Source organism: Lagopus leucura, unplaced genomic scaffold, assembly GCF_019238085.1.
Source record: "Lagopus leucura isolate 7727_CA_CO unplaced genomic scaffold, USGS_WTPT01 Super-Scaffold_100004, whole genome shotgun sequence".
NCBI classification, from domain to species: domain Eukaryota; kingdom Metazoa; phylum Chordata; class Aves; order Galliformes; family Phasianidae; genus Lagopus; species Lagopus leucura.
Genome location: NW_024962264.1, coordinates 67,589,575 through 67,608,332, shown reverse-complemented (window position 1 = coordinate 67,608,332; position 18,758 = coordinate 67,589,575). Strand labels below are relative to the sequence as shown.

The following is an 18,758-nucleotide window of genomic DNA, read 5'->3' as shown; positions in this document are numbered from 1 at the left end:
TGCAGTTGCTTCAAATGGAGCCCAACTTGGAGCCAGTTAATGGCACGAGCCGCTGCTCCAACTCACTGCAGCAATTCCTGTAATTCAAGCCTGGCAAACAATTGCTGCTCTGAAATGGGACAGCATCCAATTATTATCTTCTTCCTTGTTAAAACAACAACAAAAAAAAGGTATGTTTACTCTACCTGCACATTCACTGCACTGGAAGTACCCCCACGCAGGCATGACAGCAGCAAGCACCAGCGCTCCTTGCAGCTTCGCCTGTTGATGTTTCTCCTTTCATCTGAGCAAAAAGCATGTCAAAGCTAAACAAGCAGGCAAGAGGAAAGCAAGCATCTGGCTGCCTCCCTGACAACTGAACAAGCTGGCAGCTTGCAGAAGGTAAATCTTTACCACGCTCCTAAGCAAGGCAGCTAACACTTTGCTTTGGTGCCGGCACTCCCATACATCCTTGCTTGCAATTCTATCTTCCATTCAGCTGTCCTCGGCTGCCCTGGGACTTCCATCCTGCAATAAAATGGTGCAGACACCGAGCCCTGACCAAACACATTGACCCAGCATGCAGCACACCAGCTTATGTGCAAGGGTTTTGTTGGAAGGGCTTAGCTCACTGCCACGCACCTGATAAGAGTCTGCAGCAACGACACACCCAGAGATAAAACAGAAGGGTTCCAACCTTCAAAACTCACTGACGTACCCAGAACGAGGGGTGAAAGAAAGCTGTAAAGAAAACACTCTGCCTAACAAATCGTTTCCCTTGGCAAACATCCCTGCTTTCCTTCCCTTGCCATATCTGTGTGTGCACACAGGAATCGTTCCCTCGCATTCTCTTGGGTTGGAAGGGACCTCAGAGATCATGTAGTTCCATACCCCTGCCGTGGGCAGGGCTGCCAACACTGCAGCAGGCTGCTCACGTCTCCCGATGGGCACACAGACCACTCTGGGTGACATTTGGCTGTCAGTAGGGATGTACAGGAATTGTGACCCTACCTGAATGCATTTGGGGATGGCACATTAACCCCTGAGCTCTGTGCTATGGGTGTGAGAGCTGATGAACGCGTCGTGCAAGGGGTTATGTGCAGTGCAGTAGCTAAGGTCCCATGTCCAGCCCAGGAAAACATTTGCAACCTTTTAATTCCTCTTCCTCTTTAGACTTCCTTAATGAATATAAATACTTACGAAGGAAAAAAAAGAAAAAGAAAAAACAACACATGACTCAGTCATCCTCCCTACAGACCCACGCTCCAGGTTGACTGGGAGCAGCTCGGAGTGACATCAGCACAATGAGGACACGGACTGCAACGGTGATGGTGGCACAGCTCTTGACTTTGATACCATGCAGGTTTTGGAGCAAACGATGCTGACATCTGTGCCTCTTATCCCTCCATTCCAGCCCCTCGAGCTGCACCAAGCTGTGTTTTATAGGCAGACCCATGTGATGCAGCTCTTCCAGCGGCGATTTCCTGCAGCCTCTCGCATACGAACCCGGGGCTGGGACACGGAGCAGCCCTCCAGGAAGCTGCGGCAAGAAACAAACCCCAGCCAGATTTCTAAAAATGGTTATAGCTTCAGACAGCAATAGGATGTTCTTCATTCCTCCGCGCAGATGGATTTCTGAGCTTCAGATATAAATACGGCATTGTTGTAGATGGGATATTGTGCTTTGCTCCTCCGGGTCACAAGTTCAGAGTTGTGGCAGTGTTCAAAGAGCAGTGAGTCCTTTATGGCCACCATAAACGTTCCCTGGCACCTTTTGATGGGCAAAAGGTTTGGAGCTACAAGATGTTGCATCATCTTAAACTGGGCTCCCCATTGGGAAGCTCTGGAACAGGTTGCCCAAGGAGGCTGTGGATGCCCCATCCCTGGAGGCATTCAAGCCAGGCTGGATGTGGCTCTGGGCAGCCTGGCCTGGTGGTTGGAGACCCTGCACATAGCAGGGAGTTGAAACCAGATGATCATTGTGGTCCTTTTCAACCCAGGCCATTCTATGAGTCTATGAAAGGAAGGCTGAAATCAGACAACAAAATAAACCCAGCAAAGGAAGAAGTGTTTTCACTCCTGGCACTTGAACTCAACCATCTCAGTTTGTTAATGGAAGATTTTCACCTACGGGTTTGACCATCAGATTCAACTTTTAGATCTGTTGCCCAAACAAATCAATGTTAGATTCGCTGTCCAAAATTTGTGAGTAAATCCACCCACTTTTTTTAGGCATCACCAACAAAAGTGTTTGCTTACATTTATTTATAACCGCCTTGAAACAACACAACTACAAGTGTGGCAGGGGCTGCCCTATCACTATCTCCAAAGTAGTGGAGTCACTGTCCCTGGAGGTGTTCAAGAACAGTGGAAATGTGGCAGTGAGGGACATGGCCCGTGGGCATGGGGAGATGGGTTGGGGTTGGACATGGTGATCTTTGAGCTCTTTTCCAACCTCAGCAACTCTGTGATTCACTCTGCTGCAGTTTTTAGGCTGGGGGATATTCAGTTTGAGCAGACACACAGACCTAATACCACAGGTATCTGTGGGATCTTCATGGACCTGAGGATCAGAAGAATTACCTCCCAAAATCTTTACATGCATCAGGTTCAAAAGCAGCAGGCATTTCACTACGTGGGGTAAAAAACATTACAAAGGGCCTATAGGGTTAGTGTCTGGAGACCCCAAACCAGATTCTTTGGATGAGCTGTGATAGTTCTGCTCGAGATGCTGCTATTGGCAGGGCAGCAGGACAAAACCTATGGGACTCATCACGCCAGTAGCAAGGTCCCTGCAATGCTGCACGAGGAGTCGTACCATGGGAATTCTGTAACCTTTGGATGCACGGTGTTAAGCCTGAAGATGGAAACTGGAGTCAAAAGTCATGGACAAAACCGCCCTGTGGATGGAAAATCTACGACCGAACTGCGGTGCCAGATGTTGCACGCAGCTGCAGGGCTTCACTGTAATCCATCACCATAATCCCTTGCAGCCTTCAGACGACCAAACGAAGGAGGCTTTGGTTTTGTTCAGGGGTGTCTGCTTTGTTTCATTGGTGCAGGGTCTGCAGAAGCGCCTTGCTTCTCTGGAGATCTTCTCTGTATCTTTGCATTCCTTGTTTATAAGTACAAAGTATTGCTTTAAATGGTTGGGATGTGTTGGTTTGTTTGTTTTTTTTTTATTTAAAATCAGATATTTTCAATTCAAATTCACTCATGTCCTTCCCCCCAGGTGAAAGCCAGGTTCCACCCAGGACTGCTTAAACCACTGCCTCCCCACCTGGGTGCCCCATTCCTATCTTACCTGCTATGGTTTGTTCAGTGTCCCTACCTATTTCAGAGGGTTGGAACTAGATAATCCTACAGGTCCCTTCCAACTCAAACCATTCTATGTTTCAATGATTCTATGATCTCAGCAGGAACTTCTCCAGTTCATAGATGTGTCCAGGCTGCCAGGAGCAGCAACTGCAACAAAATCCCTATGAGCAAGCAGCCATCTCTATAAGCAAGCAGCTGCGTATTTAAGAGGTGAGAAGACATTCCACCAGCTAATTCCTGTATATATATGGCCTGTATATCACAAGCCCACCTGGAGGCCCTCTTGGAGATGAACACGTGGAAGGCATGAGGGTGAAGGATTAAACTGGAACATAACAGGTTCCCCTGATGCAGCACTGGAACAGGGCTAAATGCGTTTCTTTTTTCCGCTATATCATCTATTTTTATTTATTTTTTCTTCCCTGCATTTATTAGGCACTGAGGAAGTGAAATTTGCTGCTGCAGATCATATGATGGATGGTCAGGCATGAGATGCTCACCAAAGCTGGGCAGTGGGATGCGTCTGCAAGGGCAGGACCTTGTCCTGTCCATAGATGTATCCAGGCTTCCAGGACAAGCAGCTGCAATAAACTCCTCACGTTCCTAAAGAGCAAAGAAATCTGTTTCCCACCTCCTTGGTGTGCTCTAAGCACAGGAAAAAGCAGATTGGGTTCCTTTTTCTGGATGCACTGCTGGCCTGTAGCATTAACAAAAACATATATTGTTTTCCCTGATCTGCTCCTCTTCTCTTGCTATTCTTGTCCGCTTGAATGAAGGCTCTACCTTCAGGGAAACAGGTTCGTAGCAGGGAAATCCTGCACACTCCTAAAGTGTTAAACCATAGCCATGGAGCCAGGCACCATTATAATTCTGGGAGAGTATATTTAAATAGCAAGGAAAGCTGAGCTCGTCCAACTGGATCATCAGACCACAAGTTCCCCCAAACACAGCTTTGATTTTCCAGTGCAACACACAAAATCCTCTTTTGCTTTCACAAAATGCGTGTGGGATCACGCTCTGTATTGCACAACATGGCTTAGGAAATGATCCCCAGTGTAGTGCAGAGCTGGAGATCGGCACCGAGGAAGGGCTGTGAATATCTCTGGCAGCAGAGGGGGATGAGGAGCATGTGGCTGCCTAGAGCAAAGCAAGGGAGTGGTAGTTGCTCTCCAGCTCTACGCTCAAAGACAAAGAAATCATATGGAATCATAGAATGGCTTAGGTTGGAAGGGGTCTTAAGGCTCATCTAGTTCCAACTCCCTTGCTGTGGATAGGGTTGCACAACCACTAGATAAGGCACCAGGTCAGGCTGCCCTGGGTCCAATCAGCCTGGTGTTGAGCATCCTTGGAAATGGGGCACCCACAGCTGCTGTGGGCAGTCTGTGCCAGCACCTCACCTGACAACACTGGCAGAATGGATAAAAGCTGAGCACATCTCCCCAGCTCATCACATTACAAGGCTGGAGCTGGGTCACCAACACTGCTTTTATCATAAGCTGTGGGTGGGATGCAGGAGGTTCCATACTTGGGCTATTTTCCAGGGGGAATCAACCTGAGCACTGGGACAACAGGTGGTGGGTGTCATTCTGCCCTTTCCTATCCACAAGGATCACTGAGTCCAACACCCAGCTCCAACCCAAACCCCATGGCTGAGAGCGGTGCCCCAGCGCTCCCTGAGCTCCAGCAGTTTAGGATGGGCAGCCTGTTCCATGCCCAACGCCCCGTGGGGCAGAACCTTTTCTTAACCCCCATCCTGCCCCTCCCCTGGGTGCTCTTGGGGTGCATAACTGCAGAACTGCCCCATGAGTGACATTAAGGGACGAGCACAACGTGGAAGCTCTCAGTGGCAACCCATCCAGTTCCCAGCCCCGGCGATGCTTTTGGGGAGGGAAAGCTGAAAAGCAGAGCCCTGCAGACATAAGCCGTGTAGGTAACCAGTAGCAACTGTGCCTAATCCATCAGCAGGACAAAACCACCAGCCTCATTTGCACCCACAGCACGCACCGGGCCGAGTGTGGCACGGCTGCAGCCGCCGCACACTCCCTTTCCAGTTTAAGCTTCATTCTGGAGTGGTTTCTCTTCTTATAAGTATTTAAGTCTGTTTGGAGGAAGAAGTGATTTCAATAGATGAGGCTGGAGTTGATTTGAGTCAAAACGAAGCGCAAATGCTCTTTCCTCAGCGTCCACACTCAGTGTGCAAAGTGAATGCATTATAGTTTGCCATACCCATAATATTGGAGAAATTACCAAGAAATCAGCTGCTCTAATGTTGATGCTCTTGACTTTTTTTTTTTTTTGTAATAAATTACCAGAAAGAACAGAAAAATACTCCAAATTGTGTTAAAACACTCCGAATCGTGTTGGAAAGCAAAGAATAAAAGCAGCAATTCTCTGTTCCCTATTCAGGGCACAGCACCAAGAAATGCCTCACTGACAGAGGGTGCTGGCATCACAGCAGCAGTATCGTATCACTGGTATGAGCATCAACAGGAATGCATGGCAAGATTGGAAGCAAGGAAGTCTTAGAAAAACATTTTTCCTATTCTCCCTTCATTTAAGAAGCCCGTTGTCTTCACACAGAGGGCTATCAGATTGATTAAGTGTGATTTCCCTGTGAGTCCATGCTGACTACTCTTGATCACCCTCCCTTCCCCCACATGCTTAGAGATGGCCTCCAGCATGAGCTGCTCCATCACCTCTGCAGGGATGGAGGTGAGGCCGACTGGCCTGCAGTTTCCCAGGTCTTTCTTCTGGCCCTTTTTTGAAGACCAAGGTGACAGTGGCTTTCTTCCAGTCCTCAGGCACCTCTCCTGTTCTCCATAACCCTTCCAAGATGATGGAGTGACCCAGCAATAGTGTTCACCAGCCCCCATTGGTGCCCATGGATTTATGGACGCCAGGTTTCCCTGAATGAACTCTAATCTGATCCTCCTCGACTAAACAAAGTCCTTCTCTTTTCAGACTTTCTGGCCTAGGAGACCAGGGATTCCTGAGGGCTGGCCTTGACAGTGAAAAATGAAGGTGGCATTCAGAGTCTCTGCCTTTTCTGTACTCTCTGTCCCCAGGGATCCTGACCCATTCAGAAACAAGAGACACCCAAACTACGGAGAGAAACCTTATCAACATTTGTTTGGTGAAGGAGGACAACAGGTTGCCCAGAAAGGTTGTACAACCTCCATCCTTGGAGGTTTCCAATGGATGAAGTCCTGAGCAACACAATCCTGCCCTAATGAGGATGGTTAGAGACCTCCAGAGGTCTGGAGCTTACCTGTTCTGGAGTCAAAGACTACGGAGATCATCTAGTCCAACCATCCACCCACAACCACCAAGCCTATTGCCCAATGACCCTACCTTTCCAAGCATCCAGTGATCAGTCAAAGCATATGCCATAAAGCCAGCCTGTGATGCTATAAACACACAAAAATTTGGATCCATAATCTCAGAAACATCCCAGCACCATCCAGATCACGACATGAAGTCCCCTCCTTTTGACTTCACCCTTTTTCTTTACTACGAAAGTGGTGAGGTGCTGGAACAGGCTGTCCAGAGAGGCTGTGGATGCCTCATCCCTGGAGGTGCTCAAATCCAAGTTAGAAGGGGCACTGGGCAATCTGGTCTGGTATTAAATGTGGAGATTATTGGACCTGCCTGCAGCAGGGGGATTGGAGCTTGACCATCCTTGAGGTCCCTCCCAACCCAAGCCATTCTGTGATTCTCACATTCCCCTCCATGAAACATCACTCTTCCAGTGCTGTCAATGCAAACAGGCTGTTTCCCCTCAGGCAAAGCCCGCGGAGATTGCCAAAAAAAAAAAAAAAGGAGAAAAAAAAAAAAATCCTCTTGATTATTTCTGTCACTCTTTGAACAACACCAGCTATTGTCAGAAAGCTGTTTGCAGTGTTTTAAAGCCCTGAATGTCACATTGAGAGTCTGGTCGTGTCAGTAGGAAAAGCCTGCTGCTGCCACGACCCAGCACAAAACGCTTTATTGAAGGCACCCCAAGCTCAGCAACACCGAGCCGGGCAGAACCGAAAAGGAAGCTGGTGGGTGTGACAGCCACGTTTTATGTAACAGTACTGAAAGAAGCAGAAAACGGTTGAGTTTTTGTGGGTTTTTTTCTTTTTTTAATTCTTATTTTGGCGTAGTGGGGTAAAAAACAAGGCTCGGGGTGAGGTAAGAAAGCTTCGGCTCGCTTTGGGAGGAGTTTGGGAGTGCTTAGGGGCGATGGAGCCCTTCCCAGCAGGACTCGGTGTGGACACAGCTTTGTCAGAGCGCTGTCGAGAAAACAGGGCTGGCCCTGCCACCAAGCAGCCTGCTTCCTGCTGTGCTACAAGGGGAAGCAGGGCTCTGTGACTGTGCAAACAAAGCAAACCTGCAGCTCCCACCATTCCTCTCCAGGAACAGGAGCTCAGGAGTGCCACCCGACCACTGCAAACCCCAGAGAGAAAAGCACCAGGCTGTTCTCCATGGTGTGTAATGTTAGGAAGCAAAACTGGACGGGCTGCAATCTTCCCGAGTGCTCCTCCGCCGCACCCCGAGTGCTGCGTTTCAGGTTACTTCACCCGCTGTACCTGCAGGAATTGCTTCCCAAAGTGCATTTATTTCTATCGCTTCCGCTAACACCTGGCTCTCGCATCAAGCCTTTCATCTGCAGGTCTTCAAACCATCCCGCAAAGAAAGCAAGTTGTCACTTCCTTCCCCCTCCCACACCCCCGTGCGCCGACGAGGGAGTTATAAGCCAAGTGAAACAATAAATATCACCCAACAAAAAGGGGGAATGCAACCAGCTCCCATAGAATCACAAAATGGCCCAGGTTGAAAAGGACCACAATGATCATCTGGTTCCTAACCCTCCTGCTATGTGCAGGGTCGTCAACCACCAGGCCAGGCTGCCCAGAGCCACATCCAGCCTGGCCTTGAATGCCAGCCTCCCATACGACTCCAACCTGCAGTGCCTATAGAATCCATTCCTTCCCTGCTCAGGAAGCACCTTCTCACTGCTGCGCATGCACCAACGCTCCTCCCAGCGTTGGCATCCCCACCTCTCCCATCTCATGGCTCTGCTCCCCATAAGCAAACAGGCAGGCATTAATCCTGCATGTATCACCTCATCTCCCCGCTAACACCCCATTCACCATCCCTCACACGGGGACCTCGGGGCATTTTAAGCCCTATCATCTTATCTCCTCCGCAATCTCAATTCGCTGTGAAAATATTTGGTGAAACCTATTAAGGGATTTCTTGATAGAGGAGCGCAGATTCTACCATTATTTCTTCCCACGCAATTCTCCCTATCTGATAAAGAAAAGGCAATGGCAAAGTTTGTTTAAATATAACCCAGTGCTGCTCCCATTATCTTCGAGGTCCGCATGGTTTTTTTTCCAGCAATACCATCACGCCGTTGCATAAATCAACTTGATTTATTTTTCCCTCCTATTTTATGAGCAAAGGCTTTTACTATTCCTTTCGATGCATCACGGTGATTAAGTACCTTCCTACCGGAAAGCCAGAGCTGCCAAGAGACCTGCAGCTTCCAGTCCTGAAGTCTTTCACTAAACACAGCACTGAACCCTTTAAACATCAGAGGATGAGAACATCTAAGGGCATCAGAAGCACCGACAGCTTCATGGAGTTGTAGAATCATAGAGCCACAGAACGGTTGGGTTGGAAGGGACCTTGAAGCCCATACAGTTCCAACCACTGCTGGTTGCCACCCACCAGCTCAGGCTGCTCCATGAATAAGGCAGCAGGGTTTTAAGGCATGCTATGTGCACAGCCTGCCCCAAACAGCTCCAGATGACATAGAAAACATAAGGAAACCCAAGCAATGCTTTTCCTAATAAAAATACTATAAGCTCCTATAATAACGGCCTAGAGAGAACTTGGTTTTCTCCCACTAAACCCTCTCCCATTTCCACTGTGGTTTATGTTGGCACACGTTATTTTTGCACAAACTCTAGGAAAGCAGTTGCAGTTCTATATTCTTAAAGTTGAATAAAATATTCATGACAAACTCCACTTTTCCCACTGTTTGCAGCCCAATTACTACAAGCACCGTGTCCATGGTCCCCATAAGGGCTGGCACCCCGACGCCGCATCTTGAAATCATTGCCAAGCCAACGCTGCTGCTTAAAGTCATCACAACAAGAGTTCTACAGAATAAAACTTTTTGGGAAAGCAGCAGGTTGCACCTTCTTTAGACACTGAATAACCTTACAGAACAACCCACGTGATGCTCTGCTCCCTCCCTGTTGTAAGACTGATCGATGGCAATGCGAAAGCTCATGCGCTGAATCTGTTCAAAGTATTTTGTCACCAAAATATTTGTACCACAATTTTCTCTCCACTTCAAAAACGAACATATTGAATTGTTAAGGCTGAAGAAGGCCTCAAAGATGCCCATATCCAAGCCCAACCCATCCCACCATGCCCACTGACCACGTCCCTCAGTGCCACATCTCCACAGCTCTTAACACCTCCAGAGATGGCGACTCCAACATTTTCCTGGGCAGTCAGTGCCAGTAACCAACCACTCTTTCTGAGACCAAATCTACCAGATTTGGTTAAGTAAAGCAGAAAAATTGTGAGAGAGACATGGGAATTTCAGTGTAGGGATTTTAAAGTTGCATTAGAACAACTAAACAAGAAGTCTTGTTCTATGTGCATTTGGTGATCCCATCACCAGGTACCATATTAGGTGTAGAGTGGATACCTTTGGCTTTGGAGGCACTGTGCCTACTTTAGTTGCAGCTTTGGGAAAGATAACCCAAAGTTCAGCTCTTGTAGGTTAAATTTAAGACGTAAAAGCTAAAATAAAAGAGGAGGAGGATTTACAGGGTTAAAAAAAAATAGGTGCAATTTTAAATTGCTCAATGCAACACAGACCTGGTGGAAGATTGCAGCAGAATCATTGAATCACCAAGGTTGGAAAAGACCTACAAGATCATCCAGTCCACCTGTCCTCCTATCACCAATCTTCTCACTAAGCCACGTCCCTCAAGACAACGTCTAAACATTCCTTGAATCAATCTCAACAAAGGCATAAAACTCATTATTATCCTTGGGCTTGCATCACCTCCACCTCTCACGTGCCCTTTGAGCAACTATTTCAATCCAGCTCTCTCATGAAAAGAATTCACTGCACCCAACGCCAAGGCAAGGAGAAAGAATGAATTAAAAATCCAAATAAAGCTTTTTTGCTTCTTTTTTTTCTTGTTGCTTTTCCCTTCCATGTAATTGCAAATGACAAACATATCTGTGGTTTACAGAGGAGGCAATAAATTAAAACAAGTCACAAATCAGACCAAAAAAAGATACTTAAGTCATTCAAACCACCACCCCAGGATGGCTTTGGCCCCATGGGATGCATCTCAGTTTTGTGAAAGGCTTGAAAGCCCTGAACTGAGGAAGCACAAAATGAAGAGCTCTCTTAGAAGTTGTTTCTTTCATAACTCAGCCAACTCTCTGGTGCTCCGTGAGCACAGCCATTCACGCCCTTTGGTTTGGTTGCAGGAAAAGCAAACGGCCTTCAGCAAAGAAGTCTTTCATTTGTGAACACAACGTAAAAAAAAACACAAAGTTTGAGCATCTGCAAAATGGCTGCGTGTGTTTCTTTTGCAACCAGCCAAAGAAGACGGCTGTGAAATTGCTGTTGATAGAACATCGAGCTGATTGGTCCTCAGTATGATTTTAACTTTAAATTGGTACAAAAACACGTATCTCAACTCATTAGGAAGCTGAGGGCACCAGTAACCTCACATCAGAGGTGAGTTTCTCTGAACCAGGTTATCATAAATAGTTCCTGTGCCTCAGCCAGGTTGAAGCCCTTCTAGCTGGATGCCTCTTGAAGCACAGGGCTCAGTTTCGCAGCATCTCCATCTATTAAGACCCAGAGGACTTCCCAGCGTGGTTCAAGCAGGAGAACACTCCAGAGCTCACGTGCAGGATCTTTTCAGTGGGCAAATCCAGGATGGAGGCGATTTCTGCTGCCATCTCCCCACATCACAGATGTGACAGCAGGACAATAGCATGAATAATTTTTGTTACTCAATCGCTGCTGAAGGAAAGCATTTGGAGTCTAAATTAGGAACGCGAAAACGATTAACATTAGCATTAACCTCAGCTCCACCCTAATTGCACTACATAAAAGCAGACGTAACAATTACAAAGATAACATTGTGTGTCATAAATATCGCACACAGGAATACAGCAGTCACAGCATTCGTTTCCTGACCTGGGAAAGCTGCTATAATTGTAGAGCCTTGTGCTCACAGAGGACTCGGGTTTGGCCGCTGGTTGCCAACAGGCATTGGTTGCTGTGATTTTCCCACCACTCTCTTCCAACTCTTCGTGTTCCCAACCAACGCCGCGTCAACGCGTGGCTCTGAGCTCTGCACAATGTGGTTCAGCAGGAATTTCGTGTTCTTGCTGGAAACAAACGAAGCTCATCCCAAGCCAGACGCGGAGATGCGAAGCAACTGAAGCAGAATTTGTGTGTGCTGGTTTGCGGATGCACATTTCTCTGCTAAGGGTATCTAAACTGAAACCATTGGCAGCCCTGCTCCATTCAGACAGAAGCTCAGGAGTCCATCTTGGCTCCATGTCATTCAGCTGTCAGACCACACAAGGCTGAGGTTTGCCGTCCTTAACCCTGCCTCCTGGGGCTGGTGGTGATTAATACAAAGCCACAGAAGCCACCACACCCCCTCAGATGGGAGCTTTGTCTCACTGACAGCCATCCTTGCAAGCAAAATTCTCCCAAGTAATCCCCTCTCCTTTTAATTTAAGCCTCCCAGATGACAAATACGGAAAGTGTAAATGGTTCCTCCCTCCCAGAGAGCCCCTAGAGATGCAAAGACTGAAAGAAATAAAAACAAAAATAAAAGCCAGCGTATTCCTCAAGTCCTGCCTTTAGAAAAGAGCCTTTCCTCTCAGTGAAGCCTCCTCCAGTCAGTGAAGCCTCCTTCCAGCTCTGAACGCTTTTCATCCAAGTACAGAGAAGGTTAAAAGCAACACGTTCGCTCAGTTTGACATTTCCCAATTAAAGTTAAGGGATGACAGTGACTCCCATGAGCAGCACTGGAGAAGGGAGGAGTTCTCCAATGTGGAAATGCCAATATTTTTGGATACTCCCAATTGCTACTGTATAAGCTGTTAGCATCTCTCTTATCCCAGGGGCAAACTACTGCCTTGGGTCTCTTCTCAGTTTCATCTTCACTTTCTAGCCAGCAAGAACAATCAGTTCCACATCAACACTCCTCTTTCCTCCTTAAGCTCTTTTATAAATTATACACGGGATTTTATTTTCTGGGCCATTTCTGTGAAGCTCCTCTGGTTGTGTTTTTTCTCCTGAACCAGGATTCCCTCTGGAGGATCCGCTGCTGGCAACGCTCCTTCTGCTGCAATGCAGCTTGCTTGCAAGCCTCCCAGAAGGGTTCCAAGGGTGAAGCTGAACACTGCCTACTCCCTAGCAGCACTGCACTTGACGATAAATACCTCCCTCATTAGCATGCTGAGCTTCATTAGTTCTGCTGCTTACCACCTAAAAGCATTCAAGTTGTGCTGAATTTCCAATTTCACAGCTTGCAGTGTGGTGCATTAGATACTTGAGGGTCTCCAGCCGTGGGGTACTGACAGCATTTACAGCGTTTTAAGTTTGCAAGCTGCTGGCTGTAAATCTGCTAATGTCTGTAAAAGAGGCAGCATGTGCCTCCGAGTGAACAAAGAAGCCATCCATACATTCCCTAAGAGTTATAGGCAGCAGAGGGGCAAAATAATTGCCCAGCATCACTCACACGGTGTTGGTGACTTCATGACCTCAAGTGGGAAGTCGGTGTCATCCTACAGAGGTGGATTATCCAGCAGCAGGGAAGAAGTCAATCTACACTACAGAACACCATCAAGCCTGGGAAGCGCTCTGATCTCTCCATTCAACCTCCCTGCTTCTCAATTTTCACAGCACTTGCAAAGTTGGAAGACTTTGATGTTCTCTGAATGTGGCTGCGATCGCTTGATGGCTCATAATGCTCTTTGGGACAGAAGGGTAAGTGCAGGCTGTCTTCTGTTACCACTCTTGGATCCTCAGGAAACTAAGCTGAACAAACATAACTTTACTCACTGTTAGGTGAAAATAATGAATAACAAGCAATACGTGGAGCTTTTCAGCACTGATGATGCACATGTTTGTATTCAAAGGGCAGTTCAAGCAGAAAGGCGTTGCGGACAGCAAACGGCTCAAAGGAGGACTTGTAGTTGGTTTCCCTCAATGCATACACAGCATTATGGCTTTACAGGCATTTCATGGATTAATCACACAGAATAATTATCTCATGGTGAAGTGCCGAGCTGGAATTAAAGAGATTAGTGTTTGGGTCTCAGCTCTAGAAGTTCTCAGCCCTGGGGAAGTCGTATCAGCTCTGCATCTCGCCTTTCCACGAAACCTCCTTGGCATGACTGACTGAAGAACCTGAGTGAAGATGCCGGAGGGAAAGACCATTCCAAAGACTTTCTTTATGCCCTTTATATCTGCTATGAGGCACTGACTTGGTCTAGTCATGATTCTTTGAAGGAAGGCCTTCCATCTTAAAGGATATAAAACAAGCTTGTGTTATCCTTTAAATATTATCTACTGGTGAAGTACGATTTCCACAAATGCACCAGAGAATCATAGCATCATTTGAGTTGGAAGAGATCTATAAAGGTCATCCAGTCCAAGCCAAAGATGCACAGAGCAATTTCAGCACAGTAACACATTTGATAGCATTATTATAATGTGTCTGTAGGCACAAAAGGTTGATCAGAAAAAAACCTGAAGCCAGTTCTTGGCCTAAGATCACTCTAACACAGAAGGGCATGGCAAGAAAAACTGTCCCATACAGGTTTTCATGTCTGTATGTTGTGGTCTCCCTGATTTGGGGTCCTTACACATGGCTGTTCTTTTTGTTTCCTCAGCTCACATCACAAAATCCATTTCATTTAACCATCACAATGGACTCATTTGTAATTTAGTTAATCCACACTGGCTTGCCCGTTATACTCCAAGTGTCTAACATCCGGCCTTTGTCAGCTTGGTTGTCTACCTGTTTCTCTATAAAGAAAAGGGACATCCAAGACTTCTCAGAATTGCCTTTTTGCTTCTGTGAAGCTCATTCAGCATGCAAAGTTGGGCTGGCAACCTCACCATTGTCCCAAAACCAAAACGCAGGCCAGATTTTGGTGAGGATGAAAAGGAAGGGAAAAGAGTGTGGGTAGAAGAAAAAGTTCAGTCGTGTTTCAGAGTGGCTGTTTTTTGCTTTTGAATCTAAAGCCAAAACTTCTATTGAATTCAAATTTGTGCCGTGCAGTTTGAAGAACATTCCTCCACCATGACAGGATACATCCAGCACGGGACACAAAGAAGCATTTGCTTTGTGTTTTGGTGGTAACATCTGCGTCATCCAAAACACAAAAGCTGTCATCATCTGACCCCGACAATAGGTGACAGCCACAACCACCAAGCCTTCCTCCCACACCCAGCACCAAATTGCACTGGGAGGGCTGCAAGGAGAAACCTCACTGGGAGGACGCAAATCCCACAAGGTTTCAACCCAGCATTTTTCCATCAATCTCCAACTGCCTTGAAAACATAATTAACATCACTTGTCTTTTGATTTTATCTCCATTTTCTCAGGTTGTAGGCTATCTGGGAGAGCTCTGGGTACATACATGTGGGTATGCACACCAGCACGTGCAGCTACTTGCCTGCAGTTACCAGCTTCTCAGTGCAGCTGCTTTTCTCAGGGCCTCCTTGGAAAACACAATGTGGTAAAGAACCTTAGGGAAATCTTCCTTCTTAACCCCGTGCAGTCACTGATAAAAAGATTTTTGCTGCCATTGTGTCTCGCTGATACAGATGAGCTCAAATCAATGGAGCATTCAAGCTCAGGCTGAGCGCCCCGCATTCCCCGGTGTATTCTGACAAACTGCTCTCATGGGGATTTCAGAGGTGATAAAATGGCCTTTGGAGTAAGGGAAAGGTTTTTCTTCCTTTCTGAACATAAATGTTAAAGTTTTCTGAAAAACTGAATGATAATACTCTGAGAAAGTGATGGACATCCATACAAAAAAAAAAGACCAAGACAAGTCTTACCCAGGCACGAGGCTAACTCCCATTCCAGGCTATGTGCACAGCTGTCTCTTCTCCATGTACTCTTCTGAAATCACCCCCATTTGCTGTGAGATTTACCAGAAATAAGACATTTTCTATGCACAGGAAGGTCTTGGTGTACCACAAGAGGTGCAGACAGGCAGGTGAGCTGCACAGCAAGAGGGTGCAGACAAAGAAGAAGAACATCAGTTTTAAGAAAAATGATGACCCTATAGGGTAGGTTGAGCACTGATCTGAAGCAGAGAACTAGAACATATGTTGTCAAAGGGTTAGAGAATTCTATCCAAGAGAAAAAAAACAAAATGTTTCAGTCTTAAAGAACTTCCCTTTTCAGTGGAAAACTGCTTGCTACGAACTTGGACAGAAGTTTCTGAGCCAGCCCAGGCGGGGGTTCACCTACATATCCAAGCCAGAAAGGCCAAGAACAAAGCATCCAAACATGTCACCCTGCCAAAACCTCCGTGGTTTATCATCCTGAGTTCAACTTGAGACCTCCAACTCTGCTAAACATGGAAGAGTTTCCAAGAAAGCTCTGTTGGCAATGATCCTCAAATGCAGCTCCCGACCTGCAGCTCAGCTTCTTCGTGGATTCTGAAGGAATCATCCTTTCTGCTAGCCTAAGACTGAAATACCACAGCTTTTGAACAATGTGCTGCATTACTCTAAACATGACTATTTGTGGAAGCCTGGTTGCTGAAGGACGAGGCACCAAGCTGAGCCCAGCCGTGCCCCAGGAAACACTGGACTTCCTGGCCAGCTCTGTGCAGCACCCACAGTGCTTCCTTCCTACCCTGCTGGGATCAGAGAAGTCATTCTTTTGGAAAAAGCTGTGCAAACCCAGGAGTGTCTGGGTGAAACTTTCCTGACCAGGGTAGAGTGGGGCAGGCACCAAACTTTAGGGATCCAGCAGGACTGAGCAAGCTTCACCACTCAACAACGCCCTGCAATGGGATGCTGCAGCTCAAGACAGGAGGTACTGATGGATGTTAAAAAAACAGAGCAGTGTTCAAAGAATCACAGAATCACTAAGGTTGGGAAAAGACCTCTAAGATCACCAAGTCCAACCCCAATCCATCCCCACCATCCCACTGACCACATCTCTCAGCGCCACATCCCCACAGTTCTTCAACACATCCAGGGACGGTGACTTCACCACTCCCCGTGCAGCTGTGCCTGTGCCTGACCACTTTTTAGGAGAAGAAATGATTCCTAATATCCAGTCTGATGCTCCTCTGGCATAACTTGAGGCTATTACCTCTCATCCTATCACTAGTTATCTGAGTGTTGCTGCTTTCGTAACCATGAGACCACTGAGGTCTCTGCACAGAGGAGCTGTCCAACCTGACAGCACGAAGACACTTGGGATCCCAAAGCTTCCAGTGAGAAAAAACAATGAGGTTTTAAACTTTCTTACCTGCACACTGCAAATGCAAACTCCCTAGGTTTGCCACTGCTACACCCTATGGTAAATCTGAGCAGGAATATATGAGTGACATTGCTAAAAAAGTAGCCTGTGACGAGCAAACGTGACCAGAGAAAACAATGCCCAACAAGAGTAGGGATACGTCTACAGGATTCCTTTCTGTATTCTTCTTGCAGTAGTTTTCCACCATAACATCCAAAACGGAATGCTTTGTTATCTGAATCAAGGTGAAACACTAAAAAATAACCCATAAAACGGTGCTGTAACACTGTCAGGTGGTAATGGCTATTTCACAACCACAGAGTGAAAAGCCACTCAGCCCAATGCTCCTCACCAGTAGCACGTGAGAGTCAAAAAGCCCACCAGGATCTGTGTGACACAGTAACAGCATCCACTGCTGTGCTTGGTCTAACAGCTCACAGTACCTGAAACAGCAGAACGAGCCCAGTAGGAGCCAAGCAGAACAGAAAATACACGTAGTAGAACAGTATGAAATTCATCTGAGTACATATGCACACATACACACACACTTCTAGACCTGGAACGCATTGCTAAGCATCCCACAGATTCAAAGAGAAGCATTTAGTCACCCATGAAAGCTACAACTCTCTTCAGTTTGGAACAGAGGTTATCACACCAGGTTTGCAAAAGAATTCAAAGAATTTCTGCATGAAACCATAAATTGGTCAAGTTTGTGAAGCTTGCTGTGTCAACAGGAACCTACGTGAAAGTTTTAAGGAAATAGCAAACCACATACACAAACTTCATCTCTAGACAGTGTGAATCTGCACACATAAAAGCCACAGCAATGAAAAATGCTTTGGAAAAGCCCTGTTTATAAAAATCTCCCCATTTCAAACACACATCTGAATTTGCTATACAATCCTAGAAGAACTTCAATCACAAGAACTGCCCACAGCCTCCCTGCTGGATGCTGGTTTTTAACTCACTATCATGCTGAGTAACATTGCTTCTTATTTCATGACCTTCCTTCTTACTCCATGACCCTCCTTTCATCAAAGAGGCTCTGTTCTTTTTTCCTCTCTTCTTCCTTAACAAATCTATTCACACCAGAATTATGCAACATCTGTGCCCAGGTAATTTCAACCTAATGCTGGTTTGTATGACCAAGAAAAAAAATAGCCTTATGAAAAACCCTTTTCAAAATAGAGCAAATATTAACATCCAACTCTGTACAACTTGCAGCATGAACTAAAAGTTCCAAAAATGACAGATTCATTCAAGGAAAAGTAAAATACTAGACTCATGAAGGTTTGCATCAAATCAAAGCTTTAGAAAGCTTAGTTCATCATGAACAAACTTGGGGAAAACAGAGTGGCTGCTGCAAGGCTTGGAGGTGTGAATCCATGAGACTTCTGCAAACTCTGCACCATCAAAGGCCGGTGTTGAGCTACAGCAGCCCCAGTTTCACATTCAAAGCACCAGGGTCACACTGTACCTTAGCAGGGACGCTCATCCAACTGTTCACCTCCTCAGTGCAATGGCCAAAGCTCTTCTGTTTGGTATCCAATCAGGACGACGATGGGTAGCACACAATCAATCCTTATTAAGGCTGATGATTATCCTCGATGCGCCCTGGAAGAGAGAAACACCTGGTTACTGGCTTGTGCCAAGCTAAGTGAGCCAGCTCTCACAGATCAGCCACTTCAAGCAAATTATTTCTTTTTTTAATTGCCCCCAAAGGTTTCAACTTCACTGTGAATGATGGGGGCTGTTCTCACACAACAGATCCTGAACATATAAGAAATATCAAAGTCTGCCTATGGTCTCCAGCTGCATGTTCCAAATGGAAGGTGACTTCCAGATTCTCTCTGACTGGTGGCATCCTAGTAGAGATTCCAAGGCATTCATGAGTAAGGAAAGCTTTTGTGT

The 18,758-nt window shown here is 46.5% G+C and overlaps 1 protein-coding gene across 2 annotated transcripts in view; it reads right to left on the bottom strand.

The window, feature by feature from the left end:
* Positions 1–18,758, bottom strand: part of PTPRA (protein tyrosine phosphatase receptor type A) — a 95,757-nt gene that overhangs the window by 58,969 nt on the left and 18,030 nt on the right. The window contains exon 2 of one of the 2 annotated variants that reach the window (XM_042870903.1): positions 18,325–18,461. Coding sequence is in view for 1 of the 2 variants with exons in the window: in XM_042870902.1 (XP_042726836.1) it covers positions 186–225 (40 nt within the window). In the remaining variant the exon portion in view is untranslated. Of the gene's footprint in view, positions 1–185; positions 562–18,324; positions 18,462–18,758 lie in introns of those variants that run through there. The other variant, XM_042870902.1, reaches the window with a different exon arrangement.